Source organism: Antennarius striatus, chromosome 9 (assembly GCF_040054535.1).
Source record: "Antennarius striatus isolate MH-2024 chromosome 9, ASM4005453v1, whole genome shotgun sequence".
Taxonomy (NCBI): Eukaryota; Metazoa; Chordata; class Actinopteri; order Lophiiformes; family Antennariidae; genus Antennarius; species Antennarius striatus.
Genome location: NC_090784.1, coordinates 4,825,931 through 4,845,152, shown reverse-complemented (window position 1 = coordinate 4,845,152; position 19,222 = coordinate 4,825,931). Strand labels below are relative to the sequence as shown.

Genomic DNA, 19,222 nt, shown 5'->3' with positions numbered 1-19,222 from the left:
GTGCATGTTACAAATATATATGCAATTTATTCGTGTATTTCCCTAGTGTATTTATCTTTTTTTTTCTTTTTCTATTTGAAACTACTTTCTGGAACGGGTAAAATTTTAATTGGTACACGCACGGTGTGCCTGACAAATACAGAGCAATAAGCTGAATACAGAAGCGTGCCATCAGATACACAGTAATCAGTAGGGGGCCGATGCTTCCGTGTGAAGGACTTCAGCGCAACGCGAAGAGAAGTTTGTCTCGTGTCGGCTTCCGTACCGACACCAGGAAGTAACATTTTCATTCATACAGTACTTCAGCATTTATTCGTGTGGTATTACAGGAGTTTGTTTAAAAATGCGTCGAAGAAATGAAAGCCAAGCGTACAATGAAAATAGCAATGCTGATAGAAAGGTAATGTGATGTCCTGTTGGTAACAGACCTCTGTTAGCTTAGCTGAAAGGGTAAAAACATCCGAGACAATGTTTGATCCAGTTGAATGTCATCAACACGTCAGCTACCACCGCCTGTCGGCTCTGACGCGCAGCTAACGCCACTGACGTGATGCTGACGCAGAACCTGGGACGCAACAGGAGCCAGGCGCTGTTAAAACAATAAACAACCATTTATGCACAACGTAATTATACATATTATGCATAAATAAGAAGTGATCTCTTTTATTCAGTATGCAGAGACTGTTAGCTAGCATATTGCTTTGTGTATTGTATCTGTAGTTAAAATCTCAGTCAACCATTGTTGTTTTTAATAAAAGCCATAATTGAATTTCACTGAATTTGCTAAAGTGATCTATTAAATCTAATTAATAAGACATGTTAATAACTATATTTGAAAAAACAAGACAAAGATTTTTATGTGAATACATGTAGATGAAACATGTATACCTTTTTAAAAAACTCTGATGCTGAAGTTTACTTAATATTTAAGTTGACATTTCTCTTCTCTCCTTCATCTAGGCTCCAGAACAAAGACTGACCAACCAAACTGCAGCTGGAGGCAGGGTGTCTTATGGCTCTGTTCTTCTGAATGTTGGAAAGTGTTTACTATTAATCATCTTCATCCCTCCGTTCCTCAACTATGCATCTCTACAGAGAGAAGGACAGATGCTCTTGCCCAAAGGTTATTTAAGACTAATACAATCTTTGCTTCTGTCAGATTGATTTTTATATTAACCCGTAAAACAATTGTGGGTTTTCTTGTAAGCTTTTAAAGAAATGTTTTCTCTGAAGCCTAATCTTCCTTTTGTGCCTTCTGTCTCGCATCCAGATGGCCAGATGTTTGACATTGGTTTGGGTCAAAAAATGCATCTTTTGTGTAAAGGACATGGGAAACCAGTCGGTAATGAATCCTAATATATTTCATGATCCGTCATGAATAATAACATCACAAATTCTATTTAAAAAATGTGGTGCATGGCTCCATGTCAAGTTTATTTCTTTTTATTGAACCCACTGTTCTTTTTTTCTTTAGTCATACTGGATGCACCAACTGGGATGTCCTCAGATATTTGGCTCCATGTCCAAGAAAGTTTAGCCACACTCACAAAGGTAAGAACATTAAACTAGAAACCTTGAATGGCTGTGATTTGAAATGATTTCCCCAAATAATAATATTTATGTGTTATTTTTATGCTTAAACTTCTTTGATTATCAAAACCAAGGTTGGCCTATAAATAATGACCACAGATGGAGTGAGTGAAGCTTCGGTGGTATCACTTACGTATTATGCAGGCTTGTTGTTTTTCCAGCTCATGTAGGGACAGTCGTGTTGACTCTGCCACATCCTCTCTGCTCGACAAGGACTCAGTGCAGCAGAAAGTTGGGGCTGACAGCCTGCCCCATGTTGTTTGTCTGAAATGTGACCCAAATGAGGTCACAGGCTGGTCTGACAAGGACTTAGATACATCTGACCAACTAAATCATGTAAACAGCAACAAAACAATCATGCATTGTTTATGAATTTATCTACATCCTTCTGTTCAATGCTACTCAGCCGTAATGCATTTTTAAAGTGTTGACATAGGATCGGATCGGTGCTGAGTCCTTATTAGGAGCATCTTGTGTGTCTGGAGAGCATGGTGCAACTTAAAATTCCCTTAAACCTGTGGTGTTTTTTTTTTTTTTTTGTCACACTGCTTAGGTCTGCACCTATGACAGAATGGGACTGGGCTTCAGCAAGCGGCTGATGCAGAATGACAGCACAGGAACTGAGAAAGTTTGGGGAATGTCAACGAGTGGACGGTCAGTGAACCACTAACAGAAAGAATGTTTGCTGCTTATGCTGCTGCTGCAAGAAAAGTCTGCATTGTAGAGATAGTGTCGCAGTTCCTAAGCACTTCGTTTTTGCCAGCCAGTGTTTTCTGATGGACTGATTTGACTTCCACTTTCAGGTGCTAATGTGTCATTATTAGTTGTTGTGTATTTTATAAAATCTATTACAGATTGCAACAGGAAAATTAATGTAGGATTGTGCCAGACGTTTGTGAGGAGAAATGGAGGAGGAGGCTTCTGCTGGTGTCCAAGACATACAGTACATTGTAATTTCAGAAAATCATATGTAACATTCTTTTTTTTTTTTAATTAATAATTTTTCCTTTACAAAGATGTGGTAGAAAAAGAGAAAATGTGAGAGGCTGGATCCAGCAATTGGACGGCAGATGGCTCTCAGAGAGGAGCCGCTGCATCTCCAGTAATGATGCTGCCTGTGATGATAGAAGTTTGCTGGTGAGGGTTTTTCCTGTGGGCTGCATTAAAGACCCAGCAGTCCCTTCCTCCATACTGTTGTCTCGGCTTCAGCAGCGCTGTTTAATTTGATGCTATATCTGAAAGGGATTAAATGAAAAAGTAAAATACTGCAGACCTTAACTGTGGTTCAGTCATAGCGGGTCTAGTTCGTAGGATGGAACTGGTAACACAGATTGGTCAGTCGGTACACAACTTAATACAGAATAAAATCTCTCAACAGCTGTTGTTTATATTGGCGTAAACAGTTGTACCAGATTCATAGTCCCCAGAAGATGAGCCCCCATCATCCCATCAACAATCTGACAAGTGTAGATATTCATTTTACTGTAAAATACAGTAAAATTGGGGAAAAATGCTATAATAAATGTGAATCTTTTTATAAATTGAGATGGATGATTATCAAAAGTCCTTCCAAACTGGGTTTGGTTTGCAGTTTTGCTGCTTCAGTCTAGTGTGGGAGCTCAATGATGTTGATGCAAAAACCAGATGAACCAGCATATAACATTTGAAGACTTCATTTTTTTTTAATGTAAGAAAAAAGCTTCATTTGCTGTAATACTTTTTCTGTTCTGATGAGGTGTGTGGTTTAGTATCACACTGGTCTGAACTAGTGACAAATCATGTCATTCTATGAACTGCCAGGCTAAAAACCAAACTTGTTACATCACATGATTTACTTCTGTTTAGCAGTTTTAACTGATATCAATATTTCCTTGATAAAGTGTCTGCCTGGAACTGGACATAAATGTTCAAGTCTGCAGTGACGGATGTGTGCAGGGACACCGTCATGAAGTGAACACACCGTAACCTTGCCCTGCCTCACTCTGCTGTGGGACCAGGCTTTAATCTTCTTCCTTTGACATCGTGGTGCGTTTGTCGAGCCTTAAATCTGCCTAAAGGATGAGCAATCATGGATCGCCAACGGTCAGCAGTCTAGTTTGCCTTGGCATCTGGCCCAGAAAGCACCCGTTTGACATGCAAGCAATCAATTTCCCAGAATTCAATATCTCATGGAGTTTAATGACTACCTAACCTTAACCCTTGGAGTTATGTGGAAACTCTTCATTTTGTTGTGACACCTCAGGTTTGATTCATCTTCAAACCCGGAGCAGCAGATGGCTTTCAGAGAGGAGCTACTGCTCCTCATTTATGATGATCGAAGTTTACTGGGGATTGTTTTTCCTCTGGGTTTTAATGAAAAGACCCAGCAGTCCCTTCTCTGTGCTGTTGTTTGTATTTCAGCAGGGCTTTCATTTTGGGCTATAACTGAAAGGACTGAACAAAAAAAATATTGCTGACCTTAAATTGTCTTCATTTATTGCAATTTTAAATTTGAGCAGGTTTTTCTTTCACTTTTTTAAAACTTTTGTTAATGATTCTCCAGCGGCTTCTTAATAAACATGTTAACCAGCAGATCTGTGAGTAATTAGATTACAGGCTGTCGTAGTTATCTTTTCTACAGGGAGACTTAGTACAAGCTATCTAAATAAATAAACCTCCTGGCCTGATTTGCAGCATGTCCTAGTTTTGTGCAGACACAGATGAGTGTTGTTGTCTTCTAGGATGGTGGATGATCTGCACCGGCTCCTGCAGGCTGCTGGGATAGCAAAGCCCTTCATCCTGGTTGGCTCTGAGCTGGGTGCGCTCAACGGCAGGTTTTACAGCCACATTCACAACGTGTGAGTTCCGTACTGTGTGACGCAAGTACCAGGACCAGGCCCCTTTACAGTTCTCTATCGTCATCGACTACTGAGGTTGTGCATAACTCACCAAGGACTTTAAGTCTGAAAAACTGACCCTGATTAAAGAAATGATAACAGAAAACTGCGTTGTCAAGCAGAGTCTCAGAGAAGGATGCTGTTGGTTGCATTATGGGAAATGCAGATGTCCTTTGGAAGTAAAACTTATTTACTTATTTTTATTTTGACCATTCATCTGTATCTGGATGGGAATCATTTTTAAATAATCTATCAAACTCCTCATTAAATGCACTAAATTAAGGTATAAAATGGGGTTGAATAGAAACACAAACCAACAGTAGTTAACGGGCAAAAGTGGAAACTGTCGTTTTTAGAAAATGTCATTCTAGTCTAAATATACATGTTGTCTGGTTGGGATTATCGTCCGCATTGAATTCATTTATTTAAAATGATTTTGAACCTTTATGGGAGCAGAATGATGGATGTGAGACTGAATGGGCTACCTATCACAATGTGACAGTGGAGCTCTATGGCATGATGGGTCATGTCACTGGATTTATTACTAAATTAAAAGTATAATAACAAAAAAACTTACCTTTTAAGTGTCTGAAAAATCTGTGATCAATTTTTAAGACAGGTAATAAGGTCATTTTAAAATTGTTCAACCATCTGGTGCACAGTGGCTCCCAAAATCACACTTAACAAAATATATTCCACTCTGTTCCCATAATTCCCAGTAACTCATCAGTGATAGCGCCACCATTGTGATTAACATGACAAGTAGTCCATACCAGGGATGAAAGATTTAGTATTTAATCAACCATGATGTTTCTGCCATTAAGGAAGAAAATGAAGTGGCGGTTAGAGGATGACACCTTTGCAGGAGGAAACGCTGTGTGGGTGGTCGTCTGTCTGTGGGGGTGGGGACATGAGGAAGATTCATCTCCAGAGAGGGACGAAGACCACATCCATCTCACACTTGTCTTGCACTTGTTATGTGGACAAGGGTGGTCAAGGAGCATACGTCATCTGACTGTGTGTGTGCGTGTGTGTGAGGGTGCGCTTGCTCATGTGTTCATGTGTCTTCTATGTCCTCAGGCAAGTGTCAGACCTGGTGTTGATTGATCCCATCCCGGAGGACGTTTTTGAGGAGGACCAGTGGAAAGACTACTGGTGAGTTCATCACTGCTGTCAGGGGCGCAGGAAGGGCAGAACTGGGAATATGAGGAGGAAGAGAGGAGAAAGCTGGAAACGGGGATAAAGAGATAAGATGGAGTGATGTTGAAGGAGCAGCAGTTGAGGAGTAATATGGAAAAGATGAGTGCAAAAAGAGGAGCGTGGAAAGGATGAAAGAGGACGATAAGGAGCTCTGGGATAGAGGAAGGGCAGATAAAATGTGGGAGACGGGGGGGGAAAAGACAAAAAATGGGATTAGGACGAAGACACCAGCTCCAAACTCTTCCCTTATTAGCGTTCATGGTGCGATCAGTTGATTATTTTTTTGCAGGGTGGGGCTCATTAGCATGATTAATTGTAGGGCAAAGAAACCCATTAGCTGATAGCGCTCTTTTAGCACAGAACAGATGAAGGGAGATCGTGGGTTATGGCGGTGGTCGGGACTGAGTGACAGCGAGTGTAATAACAGCGCTTTAATCCCCTCAGGCGAGATATATGTCAAGTGGTGGTGATTGTCACAGCATATATCTCATTATACATGAATTATCATACAAGTGGGATGCATTGTTAATGATGATAACGGGAGACCCAGAGGAGGAATGTGGTAGAAGTGTCAGTTATGCCATCCTAACACCGGCTAAGATTGTTAACAATAAAACGAGTCGTGTATAATCAGAGAAAAGGTGTTTCACTGATGTAAACACTATAATTAATCAGGAACTCGATGCAGCAAACTCACTGAGCTTTCAGACACAGTTAACAGCACTGATGGCTACAAGACAAACAAATCTCTGAGTGCATCTGGATGTTGTTTATTGACTTGTGAAGATGGCTAAAATCCCATGAGATATTTTGATTCCGACACAACAGTATCTGTCATTTAAATTCAGCTCATAATAATAAGTGAGTGTGAAATGAACACCTCATGACACCCTTTTTATGAAAAAAAGTCCCTGTTTTTTCTCTCCAAAAGTATTATCACACATTTCTGCTCATTTCTCGTATAAACAAGCCAATTTGTCCTTTAAATGAGTTTTTAAACTGTGAAGTTGTGCATCAGTCAGTTCTACACTAAATAAATACAACAAGTGCGCCTCTACATCCTTGTTTCTTGAACATGAATATTCCCTTTCAAATTATACTCAACACAAGCAATATTCACACACATTTAGACTATAATTTGTTTCCATCTACAGTATCATTTTCATTTAGAGTTGTAATAGCTCAGAAAATGGATGAAAAATCAGATGTGCATTTGTTTTCTGTGTGTAGGCCCATATTTGATCTTGTTTCATGTGTGTAATGAAGTGAAATGAACAATGGCTTCATGAAGAACTCACTGACTTTATTCAACGCTGATGTAATTGTTTTGACTAAATTTGATGTAGAATCCAACAGACATTTATTATTATACCTAATCTCACCGCAAAAAATAAATGTAGATACCCAATCAAGTACCCAAACCATATTTCTGAATTTCATTTTGTAATTTTGTGACACCACTGGAAAACAAATAAATAAATATACCTATACTAAAATATAACAGGCGTATGGGGAAATTCATGTAATGTAATTTTATACCAGATCAGTCCCCTAGGATGAACTCGGAGCGTATATATTGTAAGTGTGAATCCGTTCAAATCAGAAACAGATCCCCAGAAACGACCTCGTTTGTTCACGACTGAATGGACAGAACTACTGATCAGGGGTACGTGTGCGATTATCATGTGCTTCACAGGCATTAATATCACCGAGTATAACTCAGTGTCGACACAATTAAATTATTCTGTGGAGAAGAAGCAGAGAAATTAAATGAACCAAGACGAACATTTGCTGGGTAAAAAAAAAAAAAAAAATCATCTGTGCCTGATTTCCATGGAGTAAAAATAGACACGGGGGTCAAACGTACATATGTAATTTAATACGAAGATACGGGATGTGTCACAGATCATCACTGGCAGACCTTAACTTGCCTCTATTCCCTCTTATTTATCAGAGTGGTGTGTAAACACGTATTATTCTCTTATGTACATCCTGTTAGTTGTTGGAGGTCTGTCAGCATTTGGTAAACAAGATGAAAAAGCAGGAAGGATGAGAGCGTCATCCAAGCAGGTTTGTAGAGAGACCCGATCGGCTTTGCACGGGGACTGGAGGGTTTTCCACATCAAAGATGTCCTCATTAACAGAGACTCACTCCCAAAAATGAGTTGTTACGTCCTACAAAATGAAAAGCCACGATCTCCTTCAGAGCAGAATTTCCACGTTTGCATCAGTGTGGTTCCTGCTCTGATGTGCATTTGCTGTAAGGGCTCAAGGGAACTTCTTTGTTAGGGATTTTCCTCCTAAGATGTCGCATCACGCATCTCATTTCCTTTAGGGGCACAGATAATGCTTCTTGATGAAAAATCAAGCAGCAGGTCCAGCATCAGAGATTAGGGAAATCCCCAGCAATCATCTGAGTAAATTGCATTTTGGGAGAGAGCTGTTGGTTCGAGTCACTCGGTACTTTCTTTTGTCTCAGCAGCCGAAGCGGTGGAAGTTTGCAGGTCTGCACCTGAATCTCAGCATAGCCCCCTCCTGTGTCGGCACGTCAGTCCTTTTCGTTTGCTGACTTTGTCTCATCTCTGGGATGAACACACTGTACGGTCAGACGGATACAAAACAGACCAGGAGTACACCTGGGTGTGATGAAAGATCATCTATATTTCTCTTCAGTAGTCTATCAATCAGAAAGTCTAATACAATTAGTTACCAACTATTGATAATGAGTTGTTTCAGTCTGAAAAGCAAATATTTCCTGATCGATTGTAATGGAGTGTCTGATGGGTAGGACAAAATAATTAACTTGAATTTTTCACTTTCTCGGCTCTGGGAATTCATGATGGATATTTCTTTCCAATTTATTTCACATTTTATAGATTAGAAGATGACTGATGATAATACAGATCAGTCCGTCGGAGTCACATCCAAACCATCAGAGGTCATGAAAAACATCAATGAAGGAATAAACCCTGAAATGAACTCTGGTTGTGTTTAAATGAAAGAACTTAATGACATATTTACAAACTGCTACGTGTGTCTCTGGTCTTTCTGGAGCCAGAAAGTGTTTGTGGTGCAGAACTCATTTACCCCATGGGGAAGGTATTTGCTCAGAGAGCAGAAACAGCGTAAAGGGACGATCTTTACAGTCTAATGAATGCTGATTGATTGACAAACTCAGTTTTAATGTTCTGTGATTCATCCATCAGCCATCACTAGTTTTAGCTTTGGTGATAATTATTATAACTCCAGAGGTACATAGCGGGAAAATATCCACTCAGCGTGCATATATATGCATGATGCATATGTAAGTGGATGTGTGTGTGGGTGTGGTGTGGTGTGTGTGTGTGTGGTCCTAGCAGCCTTTAGCTGCAGGCCCGGATGTGAACCTGATTGAGTTACACATCCCAAAATGAGAACAAAACTTTAGGTCCCATTCATCGTCCTACCTGTCATTAAGTTGCTCAGCAGAACCTGCACACGGGTCCTGACATCGCTGTGATCTCACAAATATCTCCACGCGTACCTAATGCCAGTTCACGCCGTTCGCTGCGGCGTGGAGCAGATCCACGTGTTCATCTGGAGCGCACGACTGCCACGCTGACGGCCGCTCAGCGCTAACAACGGCTGATTTACAAGGCAGGCTGGGGGCTAGTATGAGAGAAGGGAGATTCAGTACCTGTATAGTACGAACACAGTACAGGTATGACTCTGCTCAGGTATATTTAGTGAGGTGTGTCCCTCACCAATGATGGAAACACTGATGCCAAAAACACAAGTATCATGTAGTTATATGTCACCCTATCCTCTAGCTCTGTCCCCTCTGCATTCCTTGGTAAACAGTAGCAACCGGTGATGACATACCCCCCCACTCCCACCCCCATCCCCCACCCCAGAGTCCATTTGCTTTCGCCATGAGCATCGTTCAATAATCCACTGGAGCAGCACAACGCTCTGAACTCCTCCAGGGACGCTTGGCTGAGATTGGCAGCAATCACCCAGCCATGAGCCGATGGACGGACGGATGGATGGATGGATGGATGGATGGATGGACGGACGGATGGATGGATGGATGGATGGATGGATGGACGGACGGATGGACGGACGGATGGAGGGATGGATGGATGGATGGATTGAGGGAAAGATGGAGATAAACGGAGAGAACAGAAATTACACAGTTGTAGGAAAATACGATTTACTGCTGATTTGCTTAACTGATGAGATAAACTGAGCTGATAAAGGTGAGATAAACTGTCATTCTTTATTCCATTCTGTCAGCTCTTTATTGTTGACAAAAACAGTCTAATACAACAACAGAATGTACTTTTTCAGTGGTGATCATTCATCTTGAGACAGAACTCACCTGAGTCGATTCACAGACATTCTGTCGGTGGTCAGGTGTGGTTCTGTCCCACCCTTCAGGCTCCAGCACTGATTCTTAATGCTGCCCGGTGTGGTTCTGTACTGCCCTCGTGTCGGCCCCCTCCCTCAGTCCTGACCCGACTCCTCTGACTCCCCCCCCCCCCCTCCGGACACTCCCAGTCGAGCCAGGAATGCCAGTTAATTGTAATTAGAAGCTCTGCAAGCGTAGCTATTGCTGTTCCTCCCCTCTAATGAAGCTGGCGTGGCCCCGGTGTGTTTACCCCAGTGTAATCTATAGTATTGATGTGGGGAGGGAAGCCTGAGAGCAGGCGGGGGCTGCTTGATGACGGATGTGATGCAAGATTGACCTCTTGTGTTCATACTGGGTGTTACACCTTGTATTCTGAACAAAATGTATGAACATATTTCAAAATGTTCACCAGTACATGTGCAGGAATGATTGTTCAGAATGAAACTGGTTGTAATGGTACCACCATTAGAATTTAGAACCCCCCCCCCTGCCTGGTAGTAAGAAGACAGACTCTGGTTTAGTATTCATACAAACAGAATCAGTTCAGTTCATGTTGGATTTCAGTCACATGACTGTTATTCCAGAATCCATTTAAGCCAAATGGAATACATGAACAAGTCTAGTTGCAACATATGGAATAGAGCAGATGTTCCCATGCTGGGGGCGTGTGTGTGTGTGTGTGTGTGTGTGTGTGTGTGTGTGTGTGTGTGTGTGTTTTACACTGTAATATAGCATAACAAAATGTGAAGTTTAACTTTACCAAAATCTAATATGAATATTTTTCTCTGTTCATAAAATTATCTTACATTTTAGTTTTCCCTCTTTGAAATGTTTATCAGTATAAAAAATACCCAGTATTAGCTGCGGGCTAGTATTAATTGAAGTATATTATTTAAAAATAATCTACAAATAATTTACTGTCTTTGTGAGACTTCTGGGAATGGTGCTTGGGAATGTGTGGGTTTTCATTAAAATAGTTCTAAATGTGAATTTTTTTTCATATATTTCTGTATTATTATTTCCCGCCACTCGCCACTCCCGCCTGGTCGTTACTAGTTCCTCTTCAGCCTTCTGTGTTACATCAATGTCTTCATGAAGTAATTCAATTTGGTAATATAATGAGGAGAAAATCAAATGACATATTTCAAACATAACACGATACAGTCCCAGACTTCTTCTGTTGTCATGGCAGCTGAAGATATTAAAAAATAACTTAAATGCAGACGACTGGACGACACCTTACTACTAGAGCACACCGCCACCACACACACCTCTATCATCAATAAAATCAGCCAATCTATGATGTCTGAAATCTACCACTGATATATTTTACATTATACAGTTATTTCTGACATTTTTTTTAAAGATGTATAACAAATATATAAAAATGATTTGCTGCGTGAAATAATTTCAGATAACCTCATATACAGGTATATAAAAGCAAATATAAATCCATTTTAATAATCATTTTGTTCATATGTTGTGCATCAGGAAGAATTTGGAGTTCAATTTTTTTTTTGATTGTGGTGAAACTTGAGTCAACAAGTCAGTGAAGATGAAAAACCTTCAGGTATGAGTAAATCTGCACTACTTTTACCATATAGACATCTCCCCATACACCTGTCAACATACATAGTGCCCCCACCCCCCACTTAAGTGAATAATACTTTTTTAAAAAATGAGTATTTTAGTAAGTTGAGCTTCACGTATTAGTCTGTGTTTAAATGTTCTCTGTTCATTGTAATAGTTAGCAGAAGCTCATGTAATAGTTGGTGTTTTGTGTGTGAGCAGGCTCTCAGGTAACAGAGTCTCTGCATATGGAATGAGATGGTAATGAGGAGGAGGAGGAGGAGGAGGAGGAGGAGGAGGAGGAGGAGGAGGTGGGGAGTCTTATCACTACAAGGCCAAATTCCGACAGTGAATTGCGCAGTTGTAACAAAAGTAACAGAGCGTCCATTCAGCCTGCACTAATCCAGATGGGAAAGTCAAACAGCAGAAAGTCCACGGCACAAACTCATTTCATCACTTTATTAATTTAGATATTGCCTCCTCGCTCCTGTGGGGAGAAAAAAAAAAAAAAAAAGAGCCCCTCTGAAATGACCAACATCGGTGAGGCGTTTTGCTCTACATGGTTCTCCCACTTCGTCTCCTCCCGTTATCTGTTTAATTCATCCCCCCCAATCTTGGCTGTCTTTACCCACTAAATTTCCCTTTGACACGCATGCCTTGCTTCACATAATCCTCACTCCGGGGCAGAATTAAAAATGGAAAAAAGAGGAGGGAGTAGGACAGGTGGCTGGAGAATCCTTGAAATAATGTTCAACGCCAGACCCAGGAATGATTTGAAACAGATTGGAACTTTTTGGTTGATATGGAAAGTGGTGTTTTTCCCCTTTTATTTTTGGAATCAAGGGGTAAAAAAAAAGGGGTTGACAGGTGGAGAATGTGCAGAGAGTGACAAATCCTATAAGAGTCCAGTCAAACTGTCGAGTCCAAATTGTGGAGCCAGACGGACGTTGGGGCAAATATGCAGGAAGAGAAGATGAAAATATTAAAATGTCACTTTCTGGACATCTGAATTGAAATGATGTTTCTCTCTACTGATGGAGTCCAGTTGTTTATCTGCCTCTTGGTGCTGGTATCGGCTCCAGGTCACTGATCTGACAGTTCTCCAGACAGCACCACGTCATGATGAGTGCATGTGTAGGGTTTCTGTTTGATGTGATCAGTACAGTGGAGGCTGTGCTGTGACTACACAATCACGTCCTATGCTAGTTGATTCAGAAGATGTTTAGAAAGCTCACCAGAACCTCTTGCGTTACATTGCATTCACTGCAACGTGGTACTATTGGAAAAAAAATGATGGCTTTGCCAAAACAATTTGGATTTAAAATCCTGACACCATTTTCCACCACTCGATTCAGTCGCAGTTGTTTCAGAGCAAACAAAGAGGTGGACTAGTCACGAGCAGCAGGACATGTTTAAAAATGATACTGGTGTGGCTGTAAAATGGTCCAAACAAGCTTCTTACTTCTTAAATGGGAATTTTTTTTATATATATTTTTTTAACTTTATTAAATTGTCATAAATCCCATTTATTGGTTTTTGGAGCCATAATTGGAAAAAGAAAAAAAAAACACCAAGCCATTTAATGACATCACCTCAGGCTGTGTGTTAAAATTAAAATTATTCACTGAAAATCAATAATAGTTAATCCCTTATCGAGCTCGCATTAATAAGTCGGTTGTTTATCAGTTCAGAAATGTAATGTATGACTGAAGAAAGAGTCACAAAGCGCAGACCGCCGCTCGGCTGGTCAGGATCAGGCGTGGAAGTGAGACCGGCGTCCTGATGCTGCCGCTGGCTGCGTGTGGCGGCGGCGGCGGCGGCGGGCTCCGCGGCGCGCCGATGGTGGCAGCGGGTGCACGGAGCTATTGATTGGGCTCCACAGGCTGAGACCAGCCAATTCAGAGCACCAGTGAGCAGAGACCGATTGGGCCTCCTGACTTACAAAGTCCCACATCTCTTCTTCTCTCCGCTGGCAAAAAAAAAAAAAAAAAAAAAGCATTTCTCATTCCCTGGGCGATGAGAAAGTTTGAGATTTGGGTTTGAGAAGGAGTGAAGGAAGGGAAATGACTCTGAGGCGCTGCTCCTGTTGTATCAGAGCCTGTTCGCACAAATATGGGGATGTTTTTCTTGTCTGCTAGAGTTGTAAATATGCAAATACATGCTAATGCATTATCTTTTCAAATAATCATATTTCGTGTTATTGTTTTAGATTTTTGCTGTTGCCCACAAGTGACCAGGTGTGTGTGTTCGTTCAGGTATGGGAAGGTGCTGCCCTCGCTCCAAGCCAAGCAGTTTTGTGCAGCCACAGGGCTGAGCCGCCTGCTGATTATCCTCGGGGCGATTGAACCCACTGTTGGAGGCAAAAACGTCTCAGAGGAGGTCATCCAACGGCAGGTCAGATCAACACACACACACACACACACACACACACACACACACACACACACACACACACACACACACACACACACACACAGACACAGACACACACAGCCTCTCGTGGCGTTCGAGGGGCAACATTTAGAGGTCATCTAGAGGTAAACGTTTGTGGTGAACGTTTGGTGAACCTACTCAGACTGGTGTTTCACATGGGCTTCTGGTGTTTTACGTGAACTCCCGCCTTCTGTCCTGTGCAGCCACAGGATGGTGCTATTGCGAGGAAAATCACGCCTCCTCCTCCTCCTCCTCCTCCTCCTCGGCAGAGATGCGAGGGGATGATGATTGCAGGAGCATTTGTCTTCATAACATCACAGACCTGTGAATTTGGCACGACATGACACCGAGCGTCATTTTTAAAACGAAAAGCGAATCGAAACCTTTTTCCGGAGCTGACGTGATGCTGAGGCTGCCCTCTATCTCCTGACGCCTGCCCGACGGTAAACTCAGCCTTTTGACAGGTCAGGCAGGAATTGAAGAAAAGGCTGTTAATGTTAGCTACAAGCTCTCTTCTGATGATTGGAGACAGCATTTGTTACAAGAAAGGTTTTTTAAAATTGCATATGTCCACTCTCAAATCTGCTGCGGATCGTTAAAAAGAGACACACACACACACACACACACACACACACACATGCACAAAAAAGTGACACTTTCTGTCATGAGGACCTGTAGTCCTTTCCATTTGCGCTGGAAAACATCTGAGGCAGAGGAGGAGCAGTAATGAATTCTGGGAATGAACAACAACCGATATGTTATGTAACGTGGGATTAGGCTGCTTTTAGACTGACACCTTATTACAGCTAGGAGACAAAAAGACATTTTGCATACATTAGATACATAAGGAAAGTGAGAATATTGCAGGAATACTAATTGGGAGCACTTCCTTGTTTTTTCACCCTCTTCGGACACTACCAGCGGCCCTCTGAACACTCGGTGACATTTCTAACGTCCGTTCAGCAGAGATTCCATTCTGCAGCTGTTTGTATGATGTGATGGCTCCTATATTGGGATGAACGCGGACCGTTCCTTAAGACTCCTTGTTCTCTGCTGCCAGCCACCCACGATTTGATTGCAATAGTGATGAGGGACCTATTTCACTTCTTCGAGTATTACAGTTGTTGCCAAGGAGATAAGGACATCATTGTGCTTGAATTCTCCAAGGACAGAGAAAGGTTTTGCAGACAGGTGATGGAAGGTTAGAACATGCACACACTCTCAGTGCAGCATGTAGTCGGAATCAAATCGAACCGGAGCAGAACTGTTGCTGTTATTTTAATAGCTGCTCTGCTTAACTATCCATCTCCCAGTTAGGAGGGAAACCTGGCGCGGTTTGCAAATACAGATCTCAATGTATTGCATCGCTCACACACACACACACGCACACGCACACACACACGCACACACACACGCACACACACATACAATCAAGGGAATACTTAAATAACACAATCCATCTTTTTTTATGAAGGAATTATTCCGCTTCAGAGTCATTAGTGAAGTATTCTGTAAACTTTTTTAAGAACAAAATGACAGCGAAAGTCTTTTGTTCACAATCAGCAAACCGGAAAACCAGGATCATCTAAAGTGAGGATGGGGGTTCATAATGACGTTGAAAATCAAAATCAGAATTTAAAACATGAACTGATCCAGCCTGCATGAATTTTAATTCATGGAACCTCCTCCCTGACCTGATCGATGGCACGAGTGTGAACCTGCTCTCATCTGTAAGGAGTTTGAGGAAACAATGTCAGACCTGCCAATTCTGCTGTTCTCTGGCAAAAATGAGTCGATCGGTTCTTGGTATCTCCTCAAAGCTCTTGAGGCGGCGCTGGAGACACAAATAATCTTGTAACTGCATGCATGGCTGTACCGCTCTGGAGGACCTGGACTACCCGCACAAACTGAATCAAACAAATTTAAATAAAAAACTTAGATATTAGTCAAAGTCAACACAAAATGCCATTTTTATCATTAAGGGAGAAATGTTTTTTTAAAACCCACAAGAATCTGTGAAAAAGTGACCCCCTGTGTTTTATCAGCCCTGAGTTAAATTTCTCTATCCACACCCAGGCCTGGTTACTGCTGTACCTGTTCTCAATTAAAAAATCATTTCAATAGGACCTGTCTGCTAACGTGTAGTAGTAGATGAAAAGATACTGTAAAGTTAGACATCTATAGAAATCAAGAAAGTTCTAAATAAAATCAGGCACAAGTGAGACAGAAAGAAATCGAGATCCATCAATCTGGAAAGGTTTGTAAGCCATTTTAAAGCTCAGTGACTCTAGTGAACCATAGTGAGACCCATTAGGCACAAATGGCAAAAGCATGGAACAGTGAACCTTCCCAGGAGTGGCCGGACAACCAAGATGACCCCAAAAGCACAGCGACAACTCATCCAAAAAGTCACAAAAGACCCCACAACACCATCCAAGGAACTGCAGGCCTCACTTGCCTCCGTTAAGGTCAGTGTTCAGGACTCCACCATCAGAAAGACAGGAGGACACTGGGAAAGAATGGCCTGCATGGCGGAGTTCCAAGACAAAATCCACCGATGAACAAAACAAACAAAAGGCTCAGGTTTGCTAGAAAATATTGTCATGAACCCCAAGGGCCTTGGGGTTCATGACAATATGGCTCCCCTTCGGAGTACAATCCGTTTTTCACACAGGGCCATGTAGGTTTGGATTATTTTTATCCGTTATAATAAAAACCTTCATTTAAAAACTGCATTTTATGTTCACTTTGTTCTGTTCGACTAGTATTTAAATGTGTTTGATCCGTACATCTGTACACGTGTGACAAACTAAGAAATGAGGAAGGGGTTAGAAACGTTCTCCAACCCACCGTATCTGTTTCCCTACAAGCAAATCTGACAACAGCTCAGCTTTTGTAAAACCTGGCGTCGCTGCGGTTTTCCGAGATGCCCCTTTCACACTAAACCATGATTCCATCACCTGTTACCGAGGAACCTGTTTGCTTTTACTTATTTGAATTCATTTATTTGAATTCATTATTTTCTTCCAAGCTTTTGGGTTTATTGAACTCGGATGAAACAATTATTTTCCTTCCTCTCTTATAGAAATACCTACTGAGTAACCCTGCCCATCAGAGCAGCGCTGTGGATGAGCATTACTTCTTGAATGAAAGCGCAGCTCAAGTCAGGTATGAGAAACAGGATCAATATCCTGATGGAAAACATTTTCATTTTTAATGTGAAAGTCACCAATGAGTATTAACATGTTTTTGTTCCTTTTTTAGGGATATAACAAGATTCAAGCCTCTCTCCAGTAGAACGTCTGTGACTGTGATCACTGGGGATTCTTTTGACCAGCATATACCAGAACACCTAAACCAGGTCAGGATATACTAGTTAACAAGTGTTTGAAGGATGTTTTTAAGAGAATACACAGTAACACAATAACACACTAGTACTGGCTGTATGGTTGTGCCATGATAAATCTTGTTTTTTTCCCCGAACCAGATGGTTGCAAAGCTTCAGAAGAAGTTTCTGGAGGAGTCCTACCCATCAGCCAATCACATTCACATAAAAGGAGCCGACCGGCAAATGATCTACAAGAAGCCATCTGCCATCAGCCAGCACCTGCAGAAACTAGTCAGCCGACGACAATCCAGACAGCAGAGTGAATGACCTTTGGCCAACATGTAACGAGACACGGACAGAGTAATCGCTGAATATGTTTTACATATTAAATAAAATATTCACTTTATCTTTTTACCTTTGCCTGCAGCGATCTGTAGAGATTGTCTACATGTCTGGTGAGGTTCATCAAGACGTGAATTTCAACCTATTTCTGCACAGCTTTGCTTCATTGGAAGCGTTTTAATTGAAAATAACTGGAGGGGATTCAGTGTGAGGAAATATCTGCTGTCTTAGATTCAGAAAATTCCATCTTCAAGTTGTTATTTCAGTCTCTTTTACCTGATTGGCCACTGCCAAAAATTAATACCTGAGTCCTTATCAATATAAAGGCCAGGCATGTCATTGCTCTTTCAGTCTCCTTCCGTTCTGTCTTAATATTCTATCATGTCATAGCCACAGGGAAAGTTACATCGGATAGCTTCCTCTCTCTGCCGTGTCGGCTTCAGTCGTTTGTTAGTTGGTTATAATTTGATAGCATAACAATTATCTTAGAATTCTATTTATTTTTGCGTCTGTTTTTTGATACAACCACTATCAGCATTCACAGGTATGCAGATTAAATGTGAAAGAAAAGACCCGACTGCAATAGTTTATCCTGAGGATTTAAGTTTAATTATGACACCACATCAAAATAAAAATTTCCAACAGATCTGGAATTTAATTCCATCCATATACATGCATAGCAACAACGTTTTAAGAAACATTTTCTCCCATAATCAGGACATTGGAATGATCATTTTACATCAGTATCCCCACTGACCACCCACCCATCTTGTTCATCAGCAATAAACTTAATTCTTGTACAACTTCTTTTTTTCCCTAAGGGGTTACAAATAATTATATGCACAGTCCCCATTTCTTAATACTGCTTTCAGTAATGTTCCCTAATTTACAAAGTATTGCATTGAGAGCAAATTTCAAAAAGGGAGACAAAAGTGTATCATTAAACAGAAATACGAGTACTATACAAGAATGCTGCCATCCTCATGAAAACATCCACATCTGAGTTGAAGAAAAGAGACAGGGACAAACAGCCACATATGTATGCAAAGCCATGTGTGTATGCCAAAATATGAGATGCAGGGTTGTGCCTGGTTATCACCCCAAAAGGTGATCTTTAAGGCAAACAAGTCATTCAAAGCAATCTGCAAGTGACATTTTGGGCATATACAGAAACTGGTACAGCAAATAAGAATACACAAGTGCCTCAGTAGCTATTTTTGTGTCTAAAATGCATCTCATTTTTGTATTGTCTATTGTTTCATTGAGCCTACATTACAGTGTAAACAATATGTGTGCTACACAAGAATGACTATACAATAACATTACAAACAACTCTGATATAAATTTCATTTTGAATTTAAATTAAGATCACTACCTCTATTAATACTGATTGTAAAATAAATTAATGTGAAAGTGGCACCAATATCCTTAATTTGTTTTTCTTTTCTTTTTCTTTTTTATCCAATGATTTTGCATTTTTAAGTCTTAGAACGA

At 41.0% G+C, this 19,222-nt stretch overlaps 1 protein-coding gene across 2 annotated transcripts; it reads left to right on the top strand.

Moving 5' to 3' along the window:
• Positions 1–271: 271 nt before the first annotated feature.
• On the top strand, positions 272–17,737 carry si:dkey-122a22.2 (uncharacterized). Of its 2 annotated transcripts, none has more exons than XM_068324680.1 (11): positions 272–400; positions 961–1,123; positions 1,271–1,342; positions 1,475–1,551; positions 2,144–2,244; positions 4,311–4,427; positions 5,547–5,621; positions 13,881–14,019; positions 17,144–17,226; positions 17,323–17,419; positions 17,546–17,737. In XM_068324680.1, exons 1-11 carry the CDS (start codon positions 344–346, stop codon positions 17,711–17,713), a joined length of 1,149 nt encoding a protein of 382 aa, XP_068180781.1. In that variant the 5' UTR covers positions 272–343; the 3' UTR covers positions 17,714–17,737. The 2 variants fall into 2 exon arrangements, with proteins under 2 accessions (XP_068180781.1, XP_068180782.1); XM_068324681.1 differs by lacking the exon at positions 272–400 and adding an exon at positions 508–623.
• The last annotated feature ends 1,485 nt before the right edge of the window (positions 17,738–19,222 follow it).